The 15714-nt window shown below is 52.3% G+C and overlaps 1 protein-coding gene and 1 long non-coding RNA gene across 2 annotated transcripts; both read right to left on the reverse strand.

The window, feature by feature from the left end:
* Positions 1-1220: 1220 nt before the first annotated feature.
* Positions 1221-1846, reverse strand: LOC136104963 (uncharacterized). The gene is made up of 3 exons (XR_010651827.2): positions 1763-1846; positions 1375-1440; positions 1221-1283 (listed from the first exon to the last, which is right to left on the reverse strand). It is a non-coding gene; the product is annotated as an uncharacterized lncRNA (long non-coding RNA).
* Positions 1847-1979: 133 nt separating this feature from the next.
* Positions 1980-2654, reverse strand: LOC139828676 (glutamine-rich protein 2-like). Its single transcript, XM_071812821.1, has 3 exons — positions 2484-2654; positions 2040-2199; positions 1980-1984 (listed from the first exon to the last, which is right to left on the reverse strand). Exons 1-3 carry the CDS (start codon positions 2652-2654, stop codon positions 1980-1982), a joined length of 336 nt encoding a protein of 111 aa, XP_071668922.1.
* Between the last annotated feature and the right edge of the window lie 13060 nt (positions 2655-15714).

Genomic DNA, 15714 nt, shown 5'->3' on the forward strand with positions numbered 1-15714 from the left:
CTCCCCCGACCCAGAGCAAAGCGCTCCCCTGCTTCGGCTGCCGACAGTCAGCCCGGCTTCTTGCACAGCCCCCTGGTTACCCCCTCACCCCGTCCCCCCAGTTAGTCCCAGGGTGTGTTTCTGAAGCCCATGGACACCTCAGCCCCACCCGGGGTGCAGGGTGGGCCTCTGCTGGCTCTGCCCTGGTGCCCACCGGTTTGCTGCCAGTGCTCCCTCTGGGGGAGCCCTGGGTACCACCGGATCCACCTGGGCACCCCCAAAGTGCCTTTTTAGCGCTTATTTTTCTCCTGAAAAGCAAACACAGCGGGGCTTTCTGCCATCCTGCCCCAGGGACCCCCACTCAGACCGCACCGGCGCTTGGTTGCCCATCGCCATTTATTGCAGCCGCTGCCTGCTCAGCGCCCGGGGTGGTGGGACCGGGGCCGGGACCCCTGTCCTGCCCGGTTGTCAGGGAGTGATTCACTGCGGGGGGGCTGGATGGGCGGCAGCAGACTCGGTGCCAGGGTGAAGCGCCTGGGAGACGGGACTGGTTGGTGCAGCAGCATGGCCGAGAGCAGCGAGGAGGGGGTGCCTGGGGGCGAGGGGCAGGGTCAGCCACAGACACCCACAAACAGGGTCCTTTCCCCACCCTGAAGAACGCAGGCTGTTGTCCCACACTGCCAGCACCACCCCCCATGTCCCCTCAGCTCCCTCCAGCTACACCACGAGGAGCGGCTGCCCCACCAGCCCGTGCTGCCCCCACATCCCAGCCCAGACCCCAGACCCCCGTCCCGCCCTGCCCAGCTGCGGGCACAGACCCGTCCCCACAGACAGCAGGGTGTCCTCTGCCCCCCGGTGCCCTGACAGGGCCATACCTGGCCGGCTCCTCGAGGTCGTGGTGTCTGGGGTGGCCCTTGGTGTTGTGGGCAGCTGAGAGCCCCCCATCATGGAGAGCTGCTCGTCCTGCCGGTTCCCATCAGTGCCGTCCTGGCCCGAAAGCTGCATCGCGTCCTTCTGGGAAGGGGAGAGCATGTGACCCAAACACGGGGCCCCGTTCCGCATCCCCCAGCAACCCTCCCCCAGCCAGCTCTCCCTGAAGAAACTGAGGCACGGATGGATCCCCCCGCAGGCTCAGCATTCCCCTCCCCACCTCCGTCATCCCTACCTTGTTGGGGCTGCGGGCGCCGGATGGGGACGGCCGTGGGGTGCTGGGCAATTGGGGCTGGAAGCGCGAGGGCGTGAGGGTGTGTGGGCCCCCGCAGCTCCGCGGAACAGTGGGGTACCTGCACTCGCCCGTCCGCTCCCTGTGGGACAGGACACGGGGTGCTCAGTGCCCGGCAGGTGGCACCCCATGTGTCACTCGACGCCAGGGAGGGGTCGGGGGCAGTTACTCACGGTCCAGGCGCCAGCGTGTGGAGGGGCCGGTCGCAGGACAGGCAATGGAAACCAGGCAGCAGCTGCCTGGAGAGGGGAGAAAAGGGCTGGGGAGCTCCTGGGGGGCACAGCCCCACCTGCACACCGTCCCCTGCCACAAAAAGCCTCTGCACCCACCCCCCAAGATTGGTTCGGGAGGGCTCCTCCCACACGTGCCCCCTCATTGTGCCCCTTCCATCACTGGGAAGCTGCAGCTGGCAGGAGCACAAGGCACAGCCACTTGCTCAGCATCCCCAGGGGCGCTGCCCACACGGCTCCCACGCCAGGGTACCACAGCGGCACGAGCTGGGACAGCCAGCAGGAACAGGGCCGGCACTGCCAAAGGCACCGCTGTCCCCATCGCACTCACTTCCTAATCCCAGCGGCATCGTCACGCTCTGGCTGCAGCGCCTTCTGGAGCTGCCCGCTGAGGCTCTTCCACCGCTCCTCCTGCTGCTCCCGGAATGCCCCCAGCTCCCGGCAGTCCAGCTGTGGACGGGTGACACCCTCAGCCATCTACCCCAGGATGGGACATGGCGGTCCCCAGGGGGACAGCCCGGAGGGGGCACCCTCGCAAGGATGCTGCCTCAGGCTGCCAGGCCCCCAAGGTGCCAGTTCTGCGTGGAGGGGACGAGCCCTCACCTTGCAGTCCATCTGTCTCTGCAGCTCTTTCTGGAACCGGTGCCAGCCCTCCTCCTGGCCCGTCACCCGGCTCGTCACCTCCTCCATCGCCTTGTTCAGCCGCTCCTCGCACGCCTCAAACTGGCTGCGACTGACTTTGTCAGCCAGGGCGGCTTTGTCTGCTTTCTAGCAGCGGGGAAAGGCGTGAGAGCGGTGGGGACAGGATGCAGGGACAACGCGAGAGGGAGAAGTGGCTACGTGGCCCTGTTCACCCCATCACCCCCGTGGGGTTGCTCCCACCAGCCAAAGGCACTCGGGGTCACAGAGGGACCTGGCAAGGGACCCACAGCCGGGCTGGAAATCCTCCCTCCCCCTGGCTGGTTCTGCCAGCCGGCACCCAAGGGACAAGGGGCGTTTGTCACCCTGCCCGGGACACCCTTGGCTGGCACCAGGGCCCCTCGAGCCCCTACCTCATCGATTCCCAGCACCAGCAGCTGCTCCTTGTCTGCTTTCTGCTTCTTGAGCCTCTCCAGGGCCTGGGACAGAGCCTCCCAAGGCAGACAGCAGCCCGTGACGCCACGGCAGGGTCGGAGCTGCCCCCCGGCCAGCCGAGCACCCCCAGCCTCCCCTCCCCCCCCCATCAGAAACCTCCAGGAAAGGCATCGGGAAGCTGTGCAGGGCTGCGAGCAGGGTGGCAGGGGGACAGACCCCTTGGGGTCCCAGCCTCAGCTCTGCCTGCGGGTTACAGCCACCCACCTTGATGTCCTTCTGCTCCTGCTGGCCATCCTGCTGGAGGTTTGCAAGGGCCGAGCTGAACTTCTCATAGTCCTTTTGGAGCTGCATGATGCTGGCCTGGAGGCACTTGAGCTGCTCGTCCTGCTGCAGGGACTAAGAGGACAAGGAGGTGCTGAGCCAGGGGGTGGCTGCCCCGCGGGGACAGACCCAGGGTATTTTGGCTGGTGGCCGCGGGCTCTCAGTGCAAGCAGGACATTTCCTCCAAGGCTTTAACTCCCTTCCACGCTGCTGACTCCGACGAGCCAATTAGGGGGGCAGCGAGGGGCTCCCCCACGTTACAGCAAAGCAGAAATGTTGCTTTTTCCATGCGAGACACGGAACCTGATGTTAGCAATCAGGACACATAACCACTGACGTAGTTATATGCGGTGCTTTATTTCAGCGCTGGGAAACCAGGGGTTCGCACCCAAAGCTGGCTTCAAACAGCTGATTCAGACCATACCTTATTATACAAGTTAGTCACATACTGTCGAGGGTTAAGATTGTGGGGTGACAATCAAACCCTGGCAGATGCATTGTTAACCTCCTCTCCCCCCCACTTCCCCCTTTTGCCCCTCCCTCTCCCCCCTTCCCACTCCGGGCAGGCGATCAAGAGGGAAAGAAGGACAGAGAGAAGAGAGTTGGAAAAGTTAAAGATGTTTTACTAATGCTACTAATAAGAATAGAGAAAATAATACAAAATATACAAAACCAATCTTGTAAGTCTCAGCAACTGCAGAGCCAGCACCCAAAGTCCTGGATTAGACTCTGTAGCCAACCGGAGCTGGATTCAGTCTCTCACTGGCCTCAGTTCGCAGGGACGACCAGCAAGGTCCTCTCCTAATGTCGGCCATGAGGAAAAAAAAGGAAAAGGGGCGAGATCCTCGTGATCTCCCACTTTTATATGAAGTATTCACGTGAATGGAATGTTATTCACCATTGGTCAGTCTCTCGGTCATCAGTTTTCTCATTGCCCCTCTCGCGAGATGTCCATCCGTGCTTATCAATAAGTTTGCATTCCCTTGCTAGGTTTAACCAAAACATGTGTCCGGTTCTCCAGGAAAATGCAGCTGACATGAAGGCTTTAGCTGACAGGCAAATTCACTAAAAGAGAAACTTGTTTTTAACAAAACCAGGACATTCCACCCCTTATAATATGACATTCACTGAATACTTAAACCTTATCAATACAATCTATCAATACAATCTAATTAATCACTACTATATATATATATATATATATATATACATATGTACATATATACACAGGAGTAATTAATCAGTGGACCATCCTTTGAAAAGTTCATTAAGTTCATTTTGTCACCACAGTCTCCCAGGGCAGGAAAAATGGTCCAAGTGCATCTCATGACCCCTGTTGGTGGGTTAAGGACACCAACTTCCAAGAAGGTGTCGGGCGCCACTCGAAGAAGCCAGCGCTGGTTTCATCACCATTGTCTTGATCTGAAAGACACTTATTAAACATTGTTAGTGCGGCAATTCACATCGTACAGTTCAGCATTGCATATTTTCACCTAAAATCAAATCCCCTTGAGGTACACACCGAACTTCTCCATCCTTAAGCATCACCCACCAGGTGCTGCCAGGTCCCTGGGCAAAAACAATCCCGCGAATAGGTTTGCCTTTGCCTGAGGCAGGAGGAACCCAGACTGCCTTCCCTAACATATTTTTCATGTGTACTACAGGGACTTTATCTCCTTCCACAGTCCATAGAATTTCTGATTGGGCAGGCCCGGCTCGATTGGTTGATCCCCTGGTGTTGCCCAACCAAGTGGCTTTTGCTAAATGTGAATCCCAGTTTTTAAAGGTTCCACCACCCAGTGCCTTTAGTGTAGTTTTTAACAAACCATTGCACCTTTCAATTTTCCCAGAGGCTGGTGCATGATATGGAATATGATACACCCACTCAATACCATGTTCTTTGGCCCAATTGTCTATAATACTGGTTTTGAAATGAGTACCATAGTCTGATTCAATTCTTTCTGGCGTACCGTGCCGCCAAAGGACTTGCTTCTCAAGGCCCAAGATGGTATTTCGGGCTGTAGCATGAGGTACGGCAGATGTTTCCAACCATCCAGTGGTTGCTTCCACCATTGTAAGTACATAACGCTTACCTTGACGTGTCTGTGGAAGTGTGATATAATCAATCTGCCAAGCTTCTCCATACTTACACTTTAACCATCGCCCCCCATACCATACAGGCTTTAACCGTTTTGCTTGTTTGATTTCGGCGCAAGTTTCACATTCATGAATAACCTGTGAAATAGTGTCCATAGTTAAATCCACCCCTCGATCACGAGCCCGTTTGTATGTTGCATCTCTACCTTGATGCCCTGAAGCGTCATGGGCCCACCGAGCTAGGAAAAGTTCACCTTTATGTTGCCAGTCCAAGTCCACCTCAGCTGCTTTAATCTTAGCAGCTTGATCCGCTTGTTGGTTGTTTAGATGTTCCTCGGTGGCTCGACTTTTAGGCACATGAGCATCTACATGACGAACTTTCACAGGCAGGCTCTCTAGCCGCGCAGCAATGTCTTGCCACAGTGTGGCAGCCCAAATGGGTTTACCTCTGCGCTGCCAGTTGCTCAGCACCAGCAGTCGAGGTGCAGGAGGAGCTGTGCTTCAGTGCCGATCACTTCTGAAGCAGCTCGAACTCCTTCATATGCTGCTAGTATCTCCTTTTCAGTTGGAGTATAGTTGGTCTCAGATCCTTTGTATCCTCGACTCCAAAAACCTAAGGGTCGACCTCGGGTTTCTCCTGGTGCTTTCTGCCAGAGGCTCCAGGTAAGTCCATTATTATCGGCTGCGTTGTAGAGCACATTTTTAACACCTAGTCCAGTTCGGACTGGTCCAAGGGCCTCCGCATGAATTATCTCACGCTTAATTTGTTCAAAGGCTTGTCGTTGTTCAGGGCCCCACTCAAATTGGTTCCTTTTACGAGTCACTCGATAGAGAGGGCTCACAATGTGGCTGTAGTCAGGAATGTGCATTCTCCAAAAACCTACAACGCCTAAGAAAGTCTGTGTCTCCTTTTTATTAGTAGGTGGAGACATTGCTGCAATTTTGTTGATCACATCCATCGGGATCTGACGACGGCCATCTTGCCATTTTATTCCTAAAAACTGGATCTCTCGTGAAGGTCCCTTGACCTTGCTCCGTTTTATGGCAAAACCAGCATCCAAAAGAATATGAATTATTCTCTCACCTTTCTCGAAGACTTCTTTCGCTGTGTCGCCCCATACGATGATGTCACCAATATATTGCAAGTGTTCTGGAGCTTCACCTTGCTCCAGCGTGGTCTGGATCAGTCCATGGCAGATGGTAGGGCTGTGTTTCCACCCCTGGGGCAAGTGATTCCATGTATACTGGATGCCCCTCCAGGTGAAAGCAAACTGTGGCCTGCACTCTGCTGCTACAGGAATAGAGAAAAATGCATGAGCAATGTCAGTTGTAGCATCGCACTTCACTGCCTTTGACTCCAGTTCAAATTGCAGTTCTAGCATGTCAGGCACAGCAGCACTCAGTGGTGGTGTAACTTCATTCAGGCCACGATAGCCTACAGTTAGTCTCCACTCGTCATTAGACTTACGCACTGGCCAGATTGGGCTGTTAAAACGTGAGCGAGTCTTACTGATCACACCCTGGCTTTCCAATTGACGAATCAGCTTCTGGATAGGAATCCAAGAGTCTCGATTGGTGTGATATTGCTGGCGATGCACCGTCGTGGTAGCAATTGGCACCTGCTGATCATCAACCATCAGCAGTCCTACAACAGAAGGGTCATCTGAAAGACCAGGCAAATCAGACAGCTGTTCAATTTTCTCAGTGTCCACAGCTGCTATACCAAATGCCCACCTATACCCTTTTGGGTCCTTAAAATACCCTCTCCTGAGGTGGTCTATACCAAGGATGCACGGAGCATCTGGACCAGTCACAATGGGATGCTTTTGCCAGTCTTTTCCAGTTAGGCTCATTTCAGCCTCTGCAACAGTCAGTTCCTGGGATCCCCCAGTCACTCCAACAATATTGATGGATTGCGTTCCTTTATAATTAGAAGGAATTATTGTGCACTGAGCACCAGTGTCCACTAAAGCTTTGTACTCCTGGGGTTGTGTTGTACCAGGCCATTGTATTTGTACAGTCCAATAAACTCTGTTATCCCTTTCCTCCACCTGGTTGGAGGCAGGGCACCTCTAATTCCTGTTTTGCACAGTCTCTGGGTGTGAATTAGAGGTTCCTTCAAGAGCATCAGAATCTCTTCTGCTCCTTTTGTAAACTGGAGCAACCACCTTCCTAGGAGTTTTTCCTTTTATCTCACGTACTCGTTCTTGAAGTTCTGAGGTAGGCCTTCCATGCCACTTATTCATGTTTTCTCCCTGCTCATGTAGGAAGAACCACAGTGAACCTCTTCTTGTGGGCTGCCTCTGCCCTCTCTCTCGAGATTGGAAACGCCTTCTCCTAACAGCTGAAACATAGGTTTGTGCAGGTCGTGAACGGTACGAGTCTTCTCTGAGCTCTTTGATTTCTTGCAACAGCTTTTCAAACCGGTCATCAGATTTTTCACACAGTTTCTCCACAGTGGAGACACAAGCCCGTAGAGAACCAGCAAGGCTGTCCTCAAAGTACCGGAGCTGCTCAATCACTTCATTAATTTCTTGTATACCTCTAGCTGAGCAGACCATTCCTGCCAATGACTTAGCATATGCAGGTGGTGCACTTTGTACAAATCTGCACCACATAGATTTTGTACAATTGATTCTATCTGGGTCTGTCCCCTCTTGGCTGTTTGGTCCTAGATAGATGATCTCTCGCACAGCTAATTCTCTCAGGAATTGGATACCTCTCTCCATAGTATTCCATTTCCCTAACTTGGATATACAATCTTCCTTGTAGGGAAATCTGACTTTCATAGCTGCCAGGAGTCGGGTCCAGAGAGTAGCGGCATTAGACTCTCTTGAAATTGCCCTATCAATGGTGGAATCTTTTGACAGAGATCCCAGTTGCCTGGCTTCATCACCTTCTAATTCAATTGTTTCTGCCCCATTGTCCCAGCATCGCAGCAGCCAGGTTAAAATATTCTCGCCTTCATGACGACTGAAGTCTTTTCGCAGATCTCTCAGCTCACCTGGAGAAAAGGACCGAGTGGTGGTCACTTCATCTCCACCCTGTCCTGATGATGCCTCTTGGGTTGATGTTGGCCCTGTGCCATCACCTGCTGCACGGGTAGTCTTTCTAGTGACTTTCTTACAACCAGCAACTGATGCTGATATGGGTTCACCATCATTTGATTCATTTTCAGAGTCTGAATGACTGTCACAGTGATTGCTGTGGTTACAGCAGCAACAGTGCCCAGTGTGTGAAGGCGGGGGCTCTGCCTTGTTAGCCTTTGAGGCTGGAGAAGTAACGTTATCTGCAGCGACCTTGGCAGAGGAGCTCTGCGGAGGAGCTGTAGCTTCAGCCTGTGAAGCCGCGGTTGGGGGGGCAGTGGCTGCAGCAGCAGCTTTGGCTGTTTTGCCTTTTCTTGAGCGGCTAGGAGTGCTTTTTGCGAAAGCTTCCGAAGACGCACTGCAAATCTCAGGACTAAAAAGAGACGCAAACCTCCTATTGAACCTCATTTCTCTTAACAGTAACACAAACTGACACACATTCAGCAAACCAGATAACACCATCACAGTTCTACAAAGCTCCAAGGATATTCAAAGTTCTCTAAAACATTTGCAAACTGTCCTAGCGAAAACACAAAAGTATTGTTAGTCAGCCTTTCTAAAGATTCGCTTGACCAATTAGCAAATATAGAGCCATTCTGCTCTTTAATCTCTCCTGGAGGTTTTTCAAGGTAAAGCAGAAGCGAGTAGAAATTCGTTAGCGGCTGCAGTATAATGAAATAAACCAGTGCCATACCACACAGTATCATCATGAACGCTGTCCAGTTTCTTGTTGTTATATAATGAATACTTCGATTCAGAAAGAAACACCAACACAGATATGGGATCAGCGAGCACAATGTAGAAAATAACTGATGCAACTTTTGCCATAACATCTTTAAATCGATGTAATTCACTTTGCCTTAATACCACTAAATAATATCCAAAGCAAACAGACGCGTGAGTATCACAACTCTATGAGTTGTCACTGTGCCAAGAAAATTGAAAGGTACGTCAGAGCAGTAGAAAAGCCAAAAATCTCCAAATTTACCCCTTTCTCTTGCCCCACGTTGGGTGCCAATTATCTGTCGAGGGTTAGGATTGCGGGGTGACAATCAAACCCTGGCAGATGTATTGTTAACCTCCTCTCCCCCCCACTTCCCCCTTTTTCCCCTCCCTCTCCCCCCTTCCTACTCAGGACAGGTGATCGGGAGGGAAAGAAGGACAGAGAGAAGAGAGTTGGAAAAGTTAAAGATGTTTTACTAATGCTACTAATAAGAATAGAGAAAATAATACAAAATATACAAAACCAATCTTGTAAGTCTCAGCAACTGCAGAGCCAGCACCCAAAGTCCTGGATTAGACTCTGTAGCCAACCGGAGCTGGATTCAGTCTCTCACTAGGCCTCAGTTCGCAGGGACGACCAGCAAGGTCCTCTCCTAATGTCAGCCATGAGGAAAAAGGGAAAAAGGGCAAAAAGGGAAAAAAGGGGCCGAGATCCTCGTGATCTCCCACTTTTATATGAAGTATTCACGTGAATGGAATGTTATACACCATTGGTCAGTCTCTCGATCATCAGTTTCTCGTTGCCCCTCTCGCGAGATGTCCATCTGTGCTTATCAATAAGTTTGCATTCCATTGCTAGGTTTAACCAAAACATGTGTTGGGTTCTCCAGGAAAATGCAGCTAATATGAAGGCTTTAGCTGACAAGCAAAAATTCACTAAAAGAGAAACTTGTTTTTTAACAAAACCAGGACAAGGAGGAACTTGGTGATGCAGGACGATCTCTATCAGCACATGTGGTGTTTTCCTCTGTTGAAGATGGATTCAGTCTCTTGGCCCTCTGAAAGATAAGTGGAGGCTGGGGGGCTGGGAAGGGGTTGGGAACTGCAGGGAGCGGGGTTCTCTTTGGGGCAAGGGTGATCCAGGAACAGTCCCTTTTGGGCAGGCGAAGGGTCCAGGGAACTTCACAGTGCGATGCCAGCGTGTCCCGGGCAGGGCAGCTCCAGCCTAGTGTCAGCGTTGTATTGCAGGTCGGGAGGCTTGCATTGTGCCTGTCAGACGGTCCCGGGGTCTCGTCGCGCTTGAGGGACCCGACAAGCATCCCAGGCGCCATGCCGGGATCCGGAACGCCGGTGCCAGTTGGCGTAGCGCCAATCGGGTCCTGGTTTTCTTGTATCAGCAACTGAAAGCGTGGATGGTTTTTGCATTTTGGATGTTTCTGCGCAGTTGTGTTTTATGGTGTAGTTCTGGGCTGCATCGGCAGCTGTGCTCTCTACCCCTCCAGTCTAAGGGACTGGCACTTCTTCCCAGCATCTTGAAGTTTTTAAGTAGCGCCACCGTCTCCTCTGTGTGTGTGTGCGCCAGTGCTGCCGTCTCCTCTGTGTGTGTGTGCGCCAGTGCCGCCGTCTCCTCTGTGTGTGTGTACGCCAGTGCCGCCGTCTCCTCTGTGTGTGTGTGCGCCAGTGCCACCGTCTCCTCTGTGTGTGTGCGCGCCAGTGCCGCCGTCTCCTCTGTGTGTGTGTGCGCCAGTGCCGCCGTCTCCTCTGTGCGTGTGTGCGCCAGTGCCGCTGTCTTATAAGGGGCCGTGACGTAGAGAGTACTGCATGCTGCTCCATGCTACTTCTCCTCCGGTGCAAATGCTTCACAGTCGCCCGAGGAAAGACGCTTAGCAATCGATCTCCAAGAGAAACGAAACACATGATGCCATAAGGCGAAAGAATAGCAGGGCATCTCTTCACAAGCTTGTCGCTGATCTATAGCTGAGGGCAAACACTTGTGTGCTTGTGGGAGAGCCTGTGTCTTTCCTGGAAGCGTTTGGGAGTTTTGCTCAGACGCGTGTTTCCTCAAGTTCAAGAATCAAGATCTAGGATACCTGCAGACAGGTGCCTGTTTGTGTGGAGACAGTCTGCCTGAAACTCTGTGTTCCTTAGCGCCCGCTCTTTCTCCCCGTCGCTCCACACGCCTGGGAGTCCCTTTCTTTCTCTCCACAAGCACGTGTGTTGACTTCGTCGCACACGTGCATCTGCACAAGCGTTGAACTCAGCGGATGGAGTGTCTCTTGACACTTGCTGTGCATTGGCTGTGTCTGCCTGCTCCAGTGAAGAGAGAAACGGGAAATCATCTTGGTAGAGGCAACAAAGCAAAAGCGAGGCAGGATTGACATCTGCTCAACAGAGACGGAATCCCCGCGCTGACACAGTTCACAGTTACACGAGAAGAAATCTGAGCGGTACATGGACCGGAGACGTGTTTCCAAAGAGGTCGTTTAGTAAGTGAACAGCAGTGTGCGCGACTTTCAGGAGTGTGCCAGAATCACCAGAGCCTCTGTTCAAAAGCTGCTGCCTCTGTGACTGCAGTGAGGCACGTTCCCATGTCTGCGAGTGTATAGACGGCTCTTTCGTGTTCACTCCGAGGGAAACGGTCCGCTATTGCTTCTGTGCGTACAGATGCGATTCCCTTGTCTCTTGCGAACACAGGGAACTAGGTCCATCCAAATCTACAGGGTAAGGACGCGTCTGCATATGTTTTGGTGAACAATCGAGTGTGCGTGTTCTGACAGCTGCCTCTATGCAGACGTCTCCACAGAGCCACTTCTGAATGCCCCGCAACCCAGCACTGAATGGATGCACTAACAAGTGGACCGGTGTGAGCAACCACATATGAAGAAGGACGTCTTTCATCTCACAGAAGCACGAACGTATTGGCGTTCAACCACATGGCAGAAACAAGGTGTGAACAGATGAGATGCTGCTATTTTCTCCGTTCGGCATGCTTCGTTGTAGCTCTCTTACCGGTCGCAAGAGCAACAGCTGACATAGAACCTTTGTCACAATGCCCGCTACCGTGGTGAGAATGTGGGCACTCTGTGTGCGTGACAGGGACACAGCAGGACTTGGTGTCAGCTCAGCAATTTCTCAGTTCCCCAAAGAAGCTGAATTCTGCAAATTGCTGCTGTTGCTCTTGAAATGATGTCATCAGGTGGGTGTTTTGGTGTAATACACTGAAAACCAGAGCAGAAATGCTGAAATATTCCCATGGTATGCATGGTCTTAGGAGCAAAGCACCGTGACTCAGCCTAAGTAGATCTGCCGCTTATTCTTTTGTACTGCTAGCAGATTGTGGAAGTAGAGTGTAAAAAACATCCTTATGGAGAGATCTTTGCATTTTAGGCTTAGTCTAAGTGTCTCAAGTAGCCGGGGTTTTTGATTGGGCCTAATCCATCAGGTCTGATGCCGTTCCTCCTCGTCTCCAGATGAATGTGGTAGAAAATATAAAGCAAGGAAATGTCCTTTGGCCTAGCCTTGCCTTGCCTTATTTCCTTCTCATCCTGTTCTCTGCCCCAGCCTCTCTCACTAAGCCCTCGTCTGGCTGCATGTCTCTTCTTTCCTCTGTCCTTTTCTCAAGCTCTCCTGCTTCCTGGCTTTTGTCTTTCCATTCCTCCATTTCAGTCCTGCAGCCCGGCACTAGATTTTCCTCTTCCCTCCCTTTGGCTTGCTCCCTTCGCTTTCTCCCTTTGTTCCATATCCTTCTTTCCGACTTGTCTCTTGGAGACTTTTGGCCACACTGGACCCAAGTCTGGGGATGTTTTGGAAACTTTTCAGAGGCCTCGCTGCTGACAGGGGAGACAGCAGGCAGTGACAGGCCCGGGGCTGACAGGCTCCCCCTCCCCTAGGGGGCGCTCGGCTGCCACACCCAGCTGACATAGAACCTTTGTCACAATGCCCGCTACCGTGGTGAGGCTGCGGGCACTCTGCGGGTGACAGGGACCCAGCAGGACTTGGTGTCAGCTCAGCAATTTCTCAGTTCCCCAAAGAAGCTGAATTCTGCAAATCGCTGGTGTTGCTCTTGAAATTATGTCATCAGGTGGGTGGTTTTATAAGACTCCAGTCCGGACAGTGTTACGCGGGAAAGGCTTATCTCGCAGAGGCAAAAGGATGCTGGGGCAGGAATTAGCTGGGCTCATTTGGAGAGCTTTAAACTAGGTTCGAAGGGGGATGGGGTTGTACTTGGGCTTGCCCCAGTGGGGCAGCATTCTAAAACAGATGAGGACCTTGTGGCCTCCTGTGCCCCTAGGGAGAAATTGGTGTGCTCTGCTCCCTCCCTGAAATGCCTGTACACCAATGCGCGCAGCATGGGGAATAAGCAGGAGGAGTTAGAATCCTATGTTCGGTCGGGAGATTATGATCTGTTGGCAATTACAGAAACACGGTGGGACAGTTCACATGACTGGAATGTGGTCATGGATGGCTACGCCCTTTTCAGGAAAGACAGGCCAGCCAGGCGTGGTGGTGGAGTTGTTCTCTATGTGAGAGAGCAACTGCAATGTACTAAATTCTGCCCAGGAGCGGATGAGGAACGAGTTGAGAGTGTATGGGTCAGGATCAAGGGACAGGCTGGCAGGGGTGATACTGTTGTAGGTGTCTATTACAGGCCACCAGATCAGACTGAGGAAGTTGATGAGGCCTTCTATGCGCAGCTGAGAGTGGCCTCACAGTCACAGGCCCTGGTTGTTGTGGGTGATTTTAACTTCCCTGATGTTTGCTGGAAGGACCATTCAGCCAGTCAGCCACAGTCCAGGAGGTTCCTCCAGTGCATTGATGATAACTTCCTCATGCAGATGGTGGAGGAGCCCACCGGGAGAGGTACACTGCTGGATCTCATCCTCACTAACAAAGAGGGTCTGGTCGAAGCAGTAAAGGTCGAGGGCTGCCTGGGTTGCAGTGACCACGAGATGGTGGAGTTCAGCATCTCGTGTGGCAGGAACAGAATAGCAAGTAGAATTGCAACCCTGGACTTTGGCAGGGCTAATTTCGGCCTTTTCAAGCAATTGCTGGGGGAAATCCCATGGGCAGGACTGCTTGAAGGAAAAGGGGCCCAAGAGAGCTGGATTGCATTCAGAGATTGCTTCTTCCATGCTCAGGATCAGAGCATCCCCACACGCAGGAAGTCAAGGAAGGGAGCCAGAAGGCCTGCGTGGTTGAATAGGGATCTGTTGGGTAAGCTCAAGCAGAAGAGGCGAGTTTACAGGTCATGGAAGCAGGGACTGGCCACTTGGGAGGAATATAAGGCTGCTGTTAGAGGATGCAAGAAGGCAGCTAGGGTAGCCAAGGCCTCCTTAGAATTACAGCTGGCGAGAGGGGTCAAGGACAGCAAGAAGAACTTTTTCAAATACATAGCAGATAAAACTAATACCAGAGGCAATGTAGGCCCACTGATGAATGAGGTGGGTGACCTGGTGGCAGAAGACACAGAGAAGGCAGAATTGCTGAATGCCGCCTTTGTCTCTGTCTACTCCGCTGGAGGCTGTCCTGGGGAACCCTGTACCCCTGAGACCCCGGATGAAGCCAGATTAATGGAGGAGTTTGCTTTAGTTGATGAGGACTGGGTTAGGGAACAATTAAGTAGTCTGGACGTCCATAAATCCATGGGTCCAGATGGAATGCATCCGCGGGTGCTGAGGGAGCTGGCTGAAGTCATTGCTAGACCGCTATCCATCATTTTTGCCAAGTCTTGGGAAACAGGAGAGGTGCCCGAGGATTGGAGGAAAGCAAATGTCACTCCAGTCTTTAAAAAGGGCAAGAAGGAGGACCCGGGTAATTATAGACCGGTCAGCCTCACCTCTGTCCCTGGGAAAGTAATGGAACAGCTTATCCTTGGTGCCATCTCAAGGCACATCAGGGATAAGAGGGTCATTAGGGGCAGTCAGCATGGCTTTACCAAGCGTAAGTCATGCTTGACCAACCTCATAGCCTTTTATGAGAATGTAACAAGGTGGATGGATGATGGCAGAGCGGTGGATGTGGTCTACCTTGACTTCAGTAAAGCCTTTGACACAGTCCCTCACAGCATCCTCACAGCTAAATTGAGGAGGTGTGGTCTCGACAATAGAGTAGTGAGGTGGGTTGCAAACTGGCTTAAAGAGAGAAGCCAGAGAGTGGTGGTCAATGGTGCGGAGTCCAGTTGGAGGCCAGTATCTAGTGGAGTGCCTCAGGGGTCAGTACTGGGGCCAATATTATTCAATATATTCATTAATGATTTAGACGAGGGAATTGAGTGTACTATTGGCAAGTTTGCTGATGACACTAAGCTGGGAGGAGTGGCTGACACGCCAGAAGGCTGTGCCGCCATCCAGCGGGACCTGGACAGGCTGGAGAGTTGGGCGGGGGATAACCTGATGGAATTTAACAAGGGAAAGTGTAGAGTCCTGCATCTGGGCAGGAACAATCCCAAGTTCCAGTATAGGTTGGGGCATGACCTATTAGAGAGCAGTGTAGGGGAAAGGGACCTGGGGGTCCTGGTGGACAACAGGATGACCATGAGCCAGCACTGTGCCCTTGTGGCCAGGAAGGCCAATGGCATCCTTGGGTGTATTACAAGGGGGGTGGTCAGTAGATCGAGAGAGGTCCTCCTTCCCCTCTACTCCGCCCTGGTGAGACCCCATCTGGAATATTGTGTCCAGTTCTGGGCCCCTCAGTTCAAGAAGGACAGGGAACTGCTGGAGAGGGTCCAGCGTAGGGCAACAAAGATGATTAAGGGAGTGGAGCATCTCCCTTATGAAGAAAGGCTGAGGGAGCTGGGGGTCTTTAGTTTGCAGAAGAGGAGACTGAGGGGTGACCTTATTAATGTTTATAAATATATAAAGGGTGAGTGCCACGAGGACGGAGTCAGGCTCTTCTCAGTGGCAAACAATGATAGGACAAGGGGCAATGGGATCAAGCTGGAACACAAGAGGTTCCACTTAAATTTGAGAAAGAACTTCTCAGT

The sequence above is a fragment of the Patagioenas fasciata genome, chromosome 9 (genome assembly GCF_037038585.1).
Source record: "Patagioenas fasciata isolate bPatFas1 chromosome 9, bPatFas1.hap1, whole genome shotgun sequence".
Taxonomy (NCBI): domain Eukaryota; kingdom Metazoa; phylum Chordata; class Aves; order Columbiformes; family Columbidae; genus Patagioenas; species Patagioenas fasciata.

Excerpts from the sequence above, each read along its gene's own strand:
- LOC139828676 (XM_071812821.1), bottom strand. The coding sequence starts at position 2,654 with ATGGGGGGGGGAGGGGAGGCTGGGGGTGCTCGGCTGGCCGGGGGGCAG. Across the intron at positions 2,200-2,483 it reads TGGTGCTGGGAATCGATGAG|AAAGCAGACAAAGCCGCCCT; the intron begins GTAGGGGCTCGA and ends CCCCGCTGCTAG.